This window comes from Lolium rigidum, chromosome 4 (genome assembly GCF_022539505.1).
Source record: "Lolium rigidum isolate FL_2022 chromosome 4, APGP_CSIRO_Lrig_0.1, whole genome shotgun sequence".
Classification (NCBI taxonomy): Eukaryota; Viridiplantae; Streptophyta; class Magnoliopsida; order Poales; family Poaceae; genus Lolium; species Lolium rigidum.
Genome location: NC_061511.1, coordinates 69627738 through 69639949, shown reverse-complemented (window position 1 = coordinate 69639949; position 12212 = coordinate 69627738). Strand labels below are relative to the sequence as shown.

The 12212-nt window shown below is 46.1% G+C and overlaps 1 protein-coding gene across 1 annotated transcript; it reads left to right on the top strand.

The window, feature by feature from the left end:
• Nucleotides 1-10748: 10748 nt before the first annotated feature.
• Nucleotides 10749-11387, top strand: LOC124648952 (cilia- and flagella-associated protein 251-like; the record flags this gene model as incomplete). The annotated part of the gene is made up of 1 exon (XM_047188631.1): nucleotides 10749-11387. A coding segment is annotated over one exon (639 nt), but the record flags the coding sequence as incomplete, so codon positions are not given.
• Nucleotides 11388-12212: the final 825 nt, after the last annotated feature.

The window sequence follows — 12212 nt, the reverse complement described above, 5'->3', positions numbered from 1 at the left end:
TAGGGCCTGACCACTATACGCGTAACGACCGAGGTGGCTCCTCGATTTTCGCACAATCGTGGGCGTAGTGGGCCGTCAGTTCTTTCCCTTCCTCAAGCGCCACGTGCTTACTTTAACTTCTCCTTAAAATCTCCAAAGGGCAAAAAATTCTCAATCTTCTCCACGGTTCCCGCAGCATCTCCTCATTCTCCCTCTTCTTCCTTCTTTCGCCATTGTTGCGCCGCCGCCACAGTTTCAATCATCCTCAGATCTCGCGATGGTGAAGAAGAAGAATACCGCCGCCGCTGCTAGCTCCACCAGCGGAGGTGCCGCTGCCAAGTCTTATCCGAAGGGGAGCGCTCCGAGCGCCCCTCCCCCAGCTCGGGCGCCGCCAGCGCCGTCGGGCTCGATGGTCAAACCTGGGGACTGGGTAGCTTCAACCGTCACCAAGCGTGACGAAAAGAGGTCCCGAAGCTTAGGATTGATATCCTCCGAGGCGGGAGATGTGATCCTTCCAGGTGCGATCTCTCGGCCTGATCCTCCTCGCTGGATTTTACTGTGATATTCTTATCTTTTCTTCATCGAGGCCTTTCGCTCCCCACTCATGGATTCCTCCTCCATCTCTTGCGGACGTATGAAATCCAATTATGGCAACTTACCCCCAACTCAATCCTCCATGTTGCTGTGTTCATCACCCTTTGCGAGGCGTTTTGGGTATTGAACCTCATTTCGGGCTGTGGAAGAAGATCTTCTACGTGAAAAGATACAGAGCAGTAGTAATGGGTACTTTGTCACCGGAGGAGTAGGTTTTGTTGCTCGCTCAGAAGTTAATTACTTTAATTTCCCAATGAGAGAGTCCGTGCAAGGATGGAGGTTGAAATGGTTTTACGTTAAAGATTCCTCGTCACCCGAATGTCGACTTCCCTGCTATGCCGACGTTACTGAAGCCAAGCCCAAGGACTCTTGGAAGAACATCCTCTCAGCCGACGAAAGGGCCTCAGTCGAAGAATTGTTTGCCAAATTCCTTCAAATCAAAGAGGCTGACGGCCAAACTATGATTGGTACGGAGGTGGCAGCAGTTTTCCTGAAGCGCCAAATCCAGCCAGTCATGGCCAGAGTTCACCCGATGTGGTTATACTCAGGTCCAAAGGATGAGACCAGGATTAATGCTGCCGATCTATCAGAAAAAGAGTTGCTTGATGAAGTTCGTCGTCTCACTTCCTTCAACCAGGAAGATTCGATTCCGCCGATCTCTTCTTATGCTCCCCTTGACGTTGATCATCCACCATCGGGGGTATTTTCCTTTCTTCACATCTCTATTATAGCTCCTTGCTTAGCCGACATGATTACCTTTGTTCTTACTTGTCATTTTTCTTTGCCGATCCCTATGGCTTCGAAAATACACGTGATTCACCGGATGATACTTCGAGGGGAGAGGCTCCTCAATCCCCGTAGATTTTCACACCACCGATCAAACAGGTTTAGAGGATGAATATAATGGTCCGATGAATCTTGAAGTTGCCCACGCTGATCTTCCCTCCTCGGCCCGATAACACTTGTATCGCGGACGGATCGATGCGTAACGTCGACACTAATCGTGATACTTTTGTTGATGCAGCTGCGGATGGGGCCAGAGCTTTCCTGCGAAGAGATCAACCGCGGCTTTGCCGATGAAGATGATCTCTTCGACATGTAAGTAGTTCCTTTTTGAAAGTTATACTCGTGCCTTTTTTTACCTTTCATACTCCTGTTATAATCGCGATCGACTGTTTACTTTTGCGATGATGAGGGCTTTATCGAGCCTCCTCCTAAAAAGGCCAAGTCTGATGCCGTTTCGCCGGTCGTGGTGGCTTCTGAAGCTTCAGCTCCTAAGGCTGCCCCCATGGCTCAATCATCGACTGCGTCTTCCCTTTCTAAAGGGAAGGATATTTCTCCAACTGCTGCTACTGCGGCTCCTTTTTCTGTAAGTCCTCTTTTGATCTTAATACAGATTTCTTGGAGCGTGCCTTGTTTAATTGTTTTTCTTTCTCTCTTAAGGACCTGCGTGGTGTTATCTCTTCTCTGGAGGTTTTCGCCTCCCGATTCTCCTCTCTAGAGGCTGACAAAGTTCGGCTGCAAGAGGAAGTCGAATCTTCCTCCTCAAAATTGGATGGCGCAGTCAAGATAGCTGCCGCGGCTCGCCAAGAGATTGATTCTCTGAAGGAAGAGCTGGCCAGACTGAAAGGGAAACTGAAGGAGGAGGAAGCATCTAGGCTGGTGGCTGAGGCTCGAGCAGCCGAAAAGGATGAAGTCCTTCGTCAATCTTCTTTGGCCTTGCTTGGTAATCTCTAACATACTTTTGTCGAGTGACGTTCTTATAGATTTAAACTTTTTGTCAGTGACTGAATTTTTCCCTTCCTTTCTATTGCAGAGGCAGCAAACATTCCTGTCGATGCCCTGGAAAGAGTTCCAAATAACTCCCCAGCGAACGCTGTGTCAACGATTCTCGCTTCTCACCAGCTTACACAAGAGCTTCTTGTGAAGGGGAAGGGTGTTCTGGCGCGGATGCACTCGATGATCTTCCCCAATATTAAGCAAGAGAAGACCCTGGGACAGCTGATCGATACCTTCGCGGTTGACACCAAAGAGGTCATCGAGGTATTCAAGCGTACATCACGCACTTTTGGTGCTGTCCTTGCCTTCCAGCTTATGATGGGTTACGGCTTTAAGGGTGACATCGAGGAAATGACTAAGGGGCTTCCAAAAGGGCAAGACGGGCAGCCTGTTGATTTGAGCACCTTTAAGGCGTCTGCTCTTACTTGTGCCCGTCAGCTCCTTGAACTGGTTTCATCAAGGAAATCATCGACTGGTCCTAGTTCATCGACTCAAACTCAGCTTCCTTGATTCTTGTAACAAACTTGTGCCTTGAGCTGATGCAAAACATTGCTCTGCCGTAAAAACTCATGCTTTGTAATAAACTTCGTGCTAGCATTGTTGTTAGCACACTTTTGCTATGATATCACTTTCTTGCACTTTTCCCGATGGGAGTTATTTTGGACGTTCGGCTGTACCATATCCATCACTTCTTTATAACCAGTACTTCTCGCAGGTCTTCCCGAGTACCCTCGTTTGCGGACGACTCGTCGGGTGCGCTTCTGAAGCTGATCGGATCCAGCGCATGAAAGACCGGATGTCACAGATGGAGAAGGATTTACGCAACACTTATGCCTTAGCTGCCATCATCAATAAAAAGAGCGAGATTGCAGCCGTCGTGGAGCGGTACATTCTTGGCGAGCTGCATAAGGCTACCGAAAGTTTAAACTGTAAGTTCCTTGATCCCTGTGCCTGCTTGCTAGCAACTTCTTGTCTGAGTCGTTTACTAATTCTTTTGGCAGTCATAGCTTTGAATCCTGCGGAAGAGAACAAGCGGATACACGAGCGGGTGCATGCTTTGACTCAGCTTTCCTCATCCGAAGAAATTTTCTGGCGGGAACACTCGAAGGCCTCGGCTGTCGTCAAATTTCAGGATCGAGTACAACAGGTCCACCAGTTCTTCGACAAGTGCTACAAGGCCATGAGGGTAGTTTGGAAAACAATGTTTCCTCTGAATGCAGTTCCCCTACCCTTTTGACTTTGATGTCCGGATTTGGAAGTGCCAAGAAGGTTCGGGAGCTAGTAAGATCTCAAGTCTTTGCGGGGGCCAAGTGCACGCTTGCCCTTGTGCTTGCTTGTTATCCTTCGACCTTGCTTGCTCGTCTATTGCCAACGCAACTGGTGACTTCGAGGAGCTGCACCCGAAGGTTTTAGCTCCTGCTCATGTAATTGTCGACAGGCTTGAGGAGATGTCAAAGGTACCTGAGGAAAAGGAAACTCCGCAAGGGTGATATAAAGGTGTAAAGTTACTTTTGTAAATTGTATTGGCTAATTCATCCGAGTGCTCGGATTTTTGGGCCAAAAACTTCTTATCTGGTTTGTACATGAATGTGTACTTTTACCATGCCGTTGGCAAATATTTAAAGGGGCGAACCTTAATTGCCCGTTGGATGTATGAGTACTAGTTGGTTAGCAAATCATTATGAGTGATCAGCTCGTGTTGCAGGTTTTGCTAAACCTGTTGTATGCGCAACTTTGCTTTCAACCGTTTGTAAATTTCGACAGTCATTCCCGAATTTTTCGGGTGTAATGATTCTGCCGATGAGCCCGTTGTTCCTTTGATATTTCCATAAGTAAAATATCGAACGTGGGTTTTTGTTTATACATATTTCCAAATTTTTGCTATTTACGGCACTTGTAGAGGCATCTATAGCGGAGGAAAAGGTGAACGTCCTTTAGCACTCGTAGAGGCTTTTTTGGAGCGCGATCTTCTGCCTTGTACTATGTTTACATAGTGATGGGGCTTAGAAGTTTGTCGTTACTGCAATGCTTAACGGGGAAATAAAGCTTAAGTTCTTATTAATAAGGTAGGCACGATGCTAGAGGGCGGAAAAGGGGAAGCCCTGTTTAAAGTAAAGGAGAAAAGAAAGTAAGGCTAGTAGACTGCCTAGATATGGAAGGGGTTCTTCTCCTCCTCTGGCTTCTTCACTGCGTCAGTGAGTGCTGCAGCGTTGCTTATTTCGTCAGGGGTTTGGGCGGTGATCGTCATCGTCTTGCTATCTCCTAAGCCTTCTGTGCCATCAGCCTGCCGATCCCTTTGCTCGCCGAGGCTCCTCGCTGCGAAGCTTCGCTCGCCGAAGCCTGCTGTCGAAGCTTTAGGGGTGAAAGAAGCTGAATTCTTCTTGGCGTCCCTGCCATCTTTTTCTTCCTTAATTTCTCGTATAGACAGCTTGGGCGGGGGGTCGACGATTTCTTGCTGTGACCCGAACTTTGCAGCAATCCTCTGAAAGTCGCGATCACAATTGTCCGAGCGTGAGAAACTTCCATAGACTGTGATGTTTGTCCCGTTGTTCCCAGGCATTTTCAGCTTGAGGTATGCATAATGCGGCACAGCCATGAACTTGGCATACGCTGGTCTCCCGAGTATGGCGTGATACTGTGACTCCCAGTTCACCACTTCAAACTCGATCTTCTCCTTCCTGAAATTGTCGGCCCTGCCGAAGATGAAATTCAGGTAGACTTTGCCAAGGGAGTGGCCCGGTGCGGTTGGAAGGATCCCGTGGAAGCAGGTGTCTGTTTCTTCTAACATGTTCATGGTGATCCCCATACTTCTAATTGTGTCGACAAAAATCAGGTTTAGCCCACTTCCACCATCCATGAAAACTTTACTCATCTTGAACCCCCCAATTTGTGCTTCGACTACCAAGGCGGCGTGCCCTGGCTTTGGTATGGTCATCGGGTGATCTGCTCGACTGAACGTAATGTTCTGAGAGGACCATTCGACGTACTCGGGGATGTTTGCCATGATGCTTTCACGCCAAGTTGATCTCTCGAGTGAGTTTCTTCATCTCTCTTTTCGAGACACCTGTCCTATGGATCATGCTCATATGCCCACGTGGTGGTGGAAATGCCTCGTTGGGTTGATGAGGTTGAGCTTGCTGGACCTGATGTTGCGGTGGGGGTGGTGGTGGTGGTGGTGGTAGCTGTTGCTGGCCTGCCTGCTGGATGAGTTTATGCATATCGATGAACTGCCGACAGTCCCTGAGCAGGTGGCTAGACTTTATTTTACCATCCTTGGAGTCGGTATATGAATGCAGGTAGGATGGGGCGTTGATCTGCTCGGCGTAGGGTGGTTCGGGTGTTCTCTGTTGTCGTGGTTTATAGTTGCCACGGTTCCCAGAGTTGCTCCGATTACAGTCCTGTCGATCGTCTCGCCTGTCATCATACCGGTCACCCTGCCGATCAGAGTAGCCTGCGGCCACCAAGTTGTTGTCATCGTAACCGTGGTTCTTCCTTCTCTTGTTGCGATCCCTTCGACCGCCCGAATCGTGTTTCGGCTGGTCATCCTCTTCGTCGTCGCTGCGCTGTCGTGGCTTTCGAACGTTGTCTTCGCCATCGGCCCAGCTGTTGCCGATTTCCATTAACTTGGTTATGGTTTTAGGCTTTTTGCGCCCAAGTTCCTCTATGTAGCTTTCCCGCTGAACGCCGTCGCTAAAAGCGTCAATTGCTCTGTCGACGGATACGTCTTCGGCGGCGTTTAGGAGTTTTGTGAATCTCCCGATGTACGAACGCATCGATTCCCTCTGCTTCTGGCGGCAATTCCGCAGCTCTTCGATCCCGACGGGCCTCTTGTATGTTGCTTGGAAGTTGGCAACGAAGGCATCTACTAGGTCGTCCCATGATTTAACGGAGCCTTTCGGCAGCCCCCTTAGCCAGGCCCGTGCTGAATCCTTCAAGTAAAGCTGCAAACATTGCATTGCTGCTATCTCGGTTTCCTTTGTGCAGGATCACGGTCCGCGGGTAGTCGTCTATCCAAGATCTTGGTTCTTGCTGCCCATCGTACTTGGCGGCATCGGTAGGGGTAGGCTTGAACTTTTTGGGTGGCATCGTTTCGCGGATCTTGTAACTTAGACAGTTAGCTCCCCTGAGCTCGCCGTCGTACTCCTGGTCTTCATCCGAAGAATCGCTGTCGTCGTCCTTCCTAGTGGCGCGTCGCCGCCTTGCTTTGTCGATCCTGCTCTGGGTGATTTCGTCTCGGTCATCTCTCGCATGATGTTTCGACCCACTGCCTTGGATGGTGGTCCTTTCTTTTGGCGGGGCTAGGTTGTTCCCCAATATTGCGAGACTCCCCAGGGCACCTCGATGAGCTTGAGCCATGGATCCTTCGGGGCGCTGGTTGATGAGGTATGCGGCGAGGTTGGCCGTTGCTCCTGTGACGGTCTTCAGTCGTGGCATGCCGGCGGTATCCATAGTCATAAAGGATTTGGTCGGATTCGACGTTATTTCTCCGCGTCATCTTCGAAAGCCTGGATAGTCTTGACCGGTTCTTGCCTGTTCCGTGAGTGTTTCGGGAGGCACTCCCTTGCGAGCCCCTTCGCCGTTCGCTGGATCGATCCGCCCCAGATAGGCGTCTCTCAAGGGTGGCTTGCTCTTTCGACAGGTGCTCCCGGTTTTTCTCTAGTATGGATCGATAAGCATTGAGGGTTCCAACTGAAGTTCCTGCGGGGAGCGGCGTGTTGTTGAGTACTGCTGCCCTTGCTGCCGCCCACTCCTCATCCGCGATAGTGTAATCGCTGTCGCGGTTGCTGGCGCTGTTTTCAAAACTTGCCCTCCTACTGGAACGAGGGGTATGGTCCTCGTCTCCTCTGCACCTTGCGTTTCCCGTGTTATTGGCGACATAAACCTGATGGTGTGCCGTCCTTCGGGTGGTTCCCTGGATGATGCTGTCGATACTGTCCTCTCCCGATGAATGCCGGGCGTTGCGGATGAACGGCGTGTCGCTTGATCCCAGCCCGTGCCCGGTGTCACGGTTCAGGCGAGAGTACGAAGTTAGTTTCGAGGATGAGGAATCATCCGATCCTACCGACATGGAGGACACCGAGCGGGGAATCGAGGGCACGGGGGAGCATGTCGATCCCGTCAGTCCAGCCGACAGGTCGAGTGAAGATGACACGCTTGATCCCGCCGATCCGGAAGTGGGGGATTCCAGCAGTCGAAGGATTCCCTCTGCGTTGACGTTGTAGTGGACACTGCCGAAGGTCATCTCCATGTTTCCTTGTAGATCTGAAAAGTTCGAGCGGGAGGAATCGCTGTGTGGAGTAAACTCGTAGGAGCCGAATCGAATCGGGCTTCCCAGGGTCGGTGATGATGGTGTCGATGAAGCTGCTGATGAAGCTGTCGGCGAAGCCGCCGGTGTCATGATCGGATCTGCCGATGCTCTGCCTTGTGCCGACAGGGTTCCCACAGACGGCGCCAATTGTCGAGGGTACTCCTCGCCAATGCCCTCCGGTAGGGGCTTAGGGTTGACGGAATCCTGCAAGCTGACACGAGACATCGGTTCACAGACAAGCGGGGAGAGCGATTTACCCAGGTTCGGGGCCCTCGATGAGGTAAAACCCTTACGTCCTGCCTGTCTGTTCTTTGATTATGATGATAATGGGTTACAATGGGGTGTCGAATAGTTCGGCTGAGATCTCGTCGAGATGGCTATTGCTATAATGACCTAGCTCTAAGCTTTTTTTGGCTAAGATTGCTAAGATTGTTCGTGTCCCTCGGCAGCCCCTCTCCTGGCCTTTATATAGGAGGCCAGGTCTCAAGGGTCCTAACCGAGTACGACTAGGTTTACAGTAGTTTAGATCCAATCTTTCCTTGTTTGTTCGCTTCCTTGTCTTGCCCGTCAAGGAATCTTCTAGTGCGCCGACCTACTGGCCCATCTCGCCTTCAGGTATCTTCATGGGCCTCCAATTTGTCAATACCAGATAGGGCAATACTGGTTACCCGAAGGGTAATGCCCACGTCACCACTAGTGAAAGTATGATCCCTAGGCCTTGTTTCCAAATACTGCAATCATCGCTTATTTACTGTTTTACTGCATCTTTACTTCCTGCAATATTATCACCATCAACTGCACGCCAGCAAGCTATTTTCTGGCGCCGTTACTACTGCTCATATTCATTCATACCACTTGTATTTCACTATCTCTTCGCCGAACTAGTGCACCTATACATCTGACAAGTGTATTAGGTGTGTTGGGGACACAAGAGACTTCTTGTATCGTGATTACAGGGTTGCTTGAGAGGGATATCTTTGTCCTCTACCTCCCTGAGTTCGATAAACCTTGGGTGATTCACTTAAGGGAAACTTGCTGCTGTTCTACAAACATCTCGCTCTTGGAGGCCCAACACTCGTCTACGGGAAAAGAAGCGTGAGTAGACATCAAGCTATTTTCTGGCGCCGTTGCCGGGGAGGTAAGGTAAAAGGCACTCATACTCCGGTCCCAGGTAACTAAGTTATTTTATGGTGCCGTTGTAAGTGCTCGAAGCTATTTCCTTTAGATCGTGCAATTGCATCTTTTTGTTTCTTGTTTTACACTAGTAAGGCATAATGGAAAACAATGAGCTTCTTATTCTATTTCCTGAGTCAAGATATGAATTGTTTGATGCAAAAATTAAAAAACCTATGGAACCTTATCTGCATGATAGTAGCAATGTTATTAGTATGAATGCAATTACTGCTAATGCTATGGAAAAGTCTAAGCTTGGGGAAGCTAGTTTATATAAAAATAATCTTTTTTGCTCCTCAGCTTTGGAAGAAATATTTTGCTCTGATAATGCTTTATCTCCCACATGCGATAACTCTAATGATGCTTTTGATATTTTAAATCCACCTGCTGAAAGTATTTCATATAAAATACCTATGAAAATTATTGAACATGTTATGGATAACCGCTATGAAGGGGATGGAACTGTCCATCTTGGAGATCATTTACTGTTTTTGCATGAATTATGCGGGTTATTCAAGTGTGCGAGTATCTCTATGGATGAAGTTAGGAAGAAACTATTCTCTATATCGTTGTCCGGTAAGCGGCGCATTGGTATAAATTGCTCGAAGAATAGGGATTCTCTTGATTGGAAGGATATTGTGCCTCTATTTTATTCTAAATTCTATCCTCCAAGTGAAATTCACAAAGACCGGAACCGCATATATAATTTCTGGCCTCATGATGGAGAGAGTATTGCCCAAGCATGGGGAAGATTGAAGTCTTTAATGCTCAAATGCCCCATTCATGAGCTTCCTGGTAATATCATCATTGATAATTTCTATGCAAGACTTTCTTTTCAGGATAAAACCTTGCTGGATACTACTTGTTCTGGATCATTTACACGCAATGAAGAAGAGGTTAAAAGGGACCTTCTTGATCGGATTCAGGAGAATACTGAAGGATGGGAGAACAACAAAGGTAAAGAGCCAGGTATAAATTATGATTATGAATGCATTGAAACTTTTATGGATACTGATAAAATTCGAAATATGAGTGCTACTTATGGTCTTGACTCTCAAGTTGTTGCAAATCTTTATAAAGCTTTTGCCTCTCATTTTGAATTACCTAAGAAGAATTTTGATAAGTATCATGAACCTTTTAAAGATGCTTGCATGAAGGATGAAATTGTTGTTAATGATTGCAATAAACAGGCTCAAACTCCTAAGAATGCTATTTCCTATAAGCATGTTAATTTTTGTGGAATGCATAGACCTTGTGGAATTAATCAAATCGAAGATGAATATTGTATCCACCATATTAATGAAAAAACTAGAAAGTGGTCTAGGGCTCTAGATGATCTTAGTAAAAAAGTTTGTGCCAGCTATCCTTTTATTTGTGAACTTTGTCATAAAGTGGGTCATTTTAATTTTCACTGCTCCTCCAATGATAATTCGCACCCCATGAGTGCTGCAAATTTGTATTGTAATGATGAAATTACTCCTAATCAGCATGATAAACTTACTTTATTTTTGTGGTGTGAAGAGTTATCAAGAAAAATCTCTTTGTTACATATGAGTGATCTTGATATTGATGATGTCCTGCATGGGTGTCTTTCTTATTGCATTGATAATTTCCATACAAATACTTACATACAAAATATAGAAGAGGACACTTTGCCAAAATACGATAGGACCGATGTGTGTTTTGAACTTATTAATGAAAAAGAGGAATCCTCCCAAGTTTCTTCTATTGTTTCTGGAAATAAATCAGGTTATGTGGAGGAGCCCCCCTTCAAGCTTCTTCCTCCTAAAGAAGGGAACGAGGAGGAGAAGAAGAAGAAGAAGAAGAAGAAGAAGAAGAAGAAGAAGAAGAAGAAGAAGAAGAAGAAGAAGAAGAAGAAGAAGAAGAAGAAGAAGAAGAAGAAGAAGAAGAAGAAGAAGAAGAAGAAGAAGAAGAAGAAGAAGAAGAAGAAGAAGAAGAAGAAGAAGAAGAAGAAGAAGAAGAAGAAGAAGAAGAAGAAGAAGAAGAAGAAGAAGAAGAAGAAGAAGAAGAAGAAGAAGAAGAAGAAGAAGAAGAAGAAGAAGAAGAAGAAGAAGAAGAAGAAGAAGAAGAAGAAGAAGAAGAAGAAGAAGAAGAAGAAGAAGAAGAAGAAGAAGAAGAAGAAGAAGAAGAAGAAGAAGAAGAAGAAGAAGAAGAAGAAGAAGAAGAAGAAGAAGAAGAAGAAGAAGAAGAAGAAGAAGAAGAAGAAGAAGAAGAAGAAGAAGAAGAAGAAGAAGAAGAAGAAGAAGAAGAAGAAGAAGAAGAAGAAGAAGAAGAAGAAGAAGAAGAAGAAGAAGAAGAAGAAGAAGAAGAAGAAGAAGAAGAAGAAGAAGAAGAAGAAGAAGAAGAAGAAGAAGAAGAAGAAGAAGAAGAAGAAGAAGAAGAAGAAGAAGAAGAAGAAGAAGAAGAAGAAGAAGAAGAAGAAGAAGAAGAAGAAGAAGAAGAAGAAGAAGAAGAAGAAGAAGAAGAAGAAGAAGAAGAAGAAGAAGAAGAAGAAGAAGAAGAAGAAGAAGAAGAAGAAGAAGAAGAAGAAGAAGAAGAAGAAGAAGAAGAAGAAGAAGAAGAAGAAGAAGAAGAAGAAGAAGAAGAAGAAGAAGAAGAAGAAGAAGAAGAAGAAGAAGAAGAAGAAGAAGAAGAAGAAGAAGAAGAAGAAGAAGAAGAAGAAGAAGAAGAAGAAGAAGAAGAAGAAGAAGAAGAAGAAGAAGAAGAAGAAGAAGAAGAAGAAGAAGAAGAAGAAGAAGAAGAAGAAGAAGAAGAAGAAGAAGAAGAAGAAGAAGAAGAAGAAGAAGAAGAAGAAGAAGAAGAAGAAGAAGAAGAAGAAGAAGAAGAAGAAGAAGAAGAAGAAGAAGAAGAAGAAGAAGAAGAAGAAGAAGAAGAAGAAGAAGAAGAAGAAGAAGAAGAAGAAGAAGAAGAAGAAGAAGAAGAAGAAGAAGAAGAAGAAGAAGAAGAAGAAGAAGAAGAAGAAGAAGAAGAAGAAGAAGAAGAAGAAGAAGAAGAAGAAGAAGAAGAAGAAGAAGAAGAAGAAGAAGAAGAAGAAGAAGAAGAATGATCTACGTCCCAAACGTATCTATAATTTCTTATGTTCCATGCTACTTTTATGATGATACTCACATTTTTTATACACACTTTATGTCATTATTATGCATTTTCCGGCACTAACCTATTGACGAGATGCCAAAGGGCCAGCTTGTTGTTTTCTCGCTGTTTTTGGTTTCGTAAATCCTAGTAAGGAAATATTCTCGAATCGGACGAAATCAACGCCCAAAGATCTTAGAATTCCACGAAGCTTCCAGAACACCCGAGAGCCACCAGAGGGGAGGCCCAGGGGCCCCACACGCCATGGCGGCGCGGCCAGGGGGTA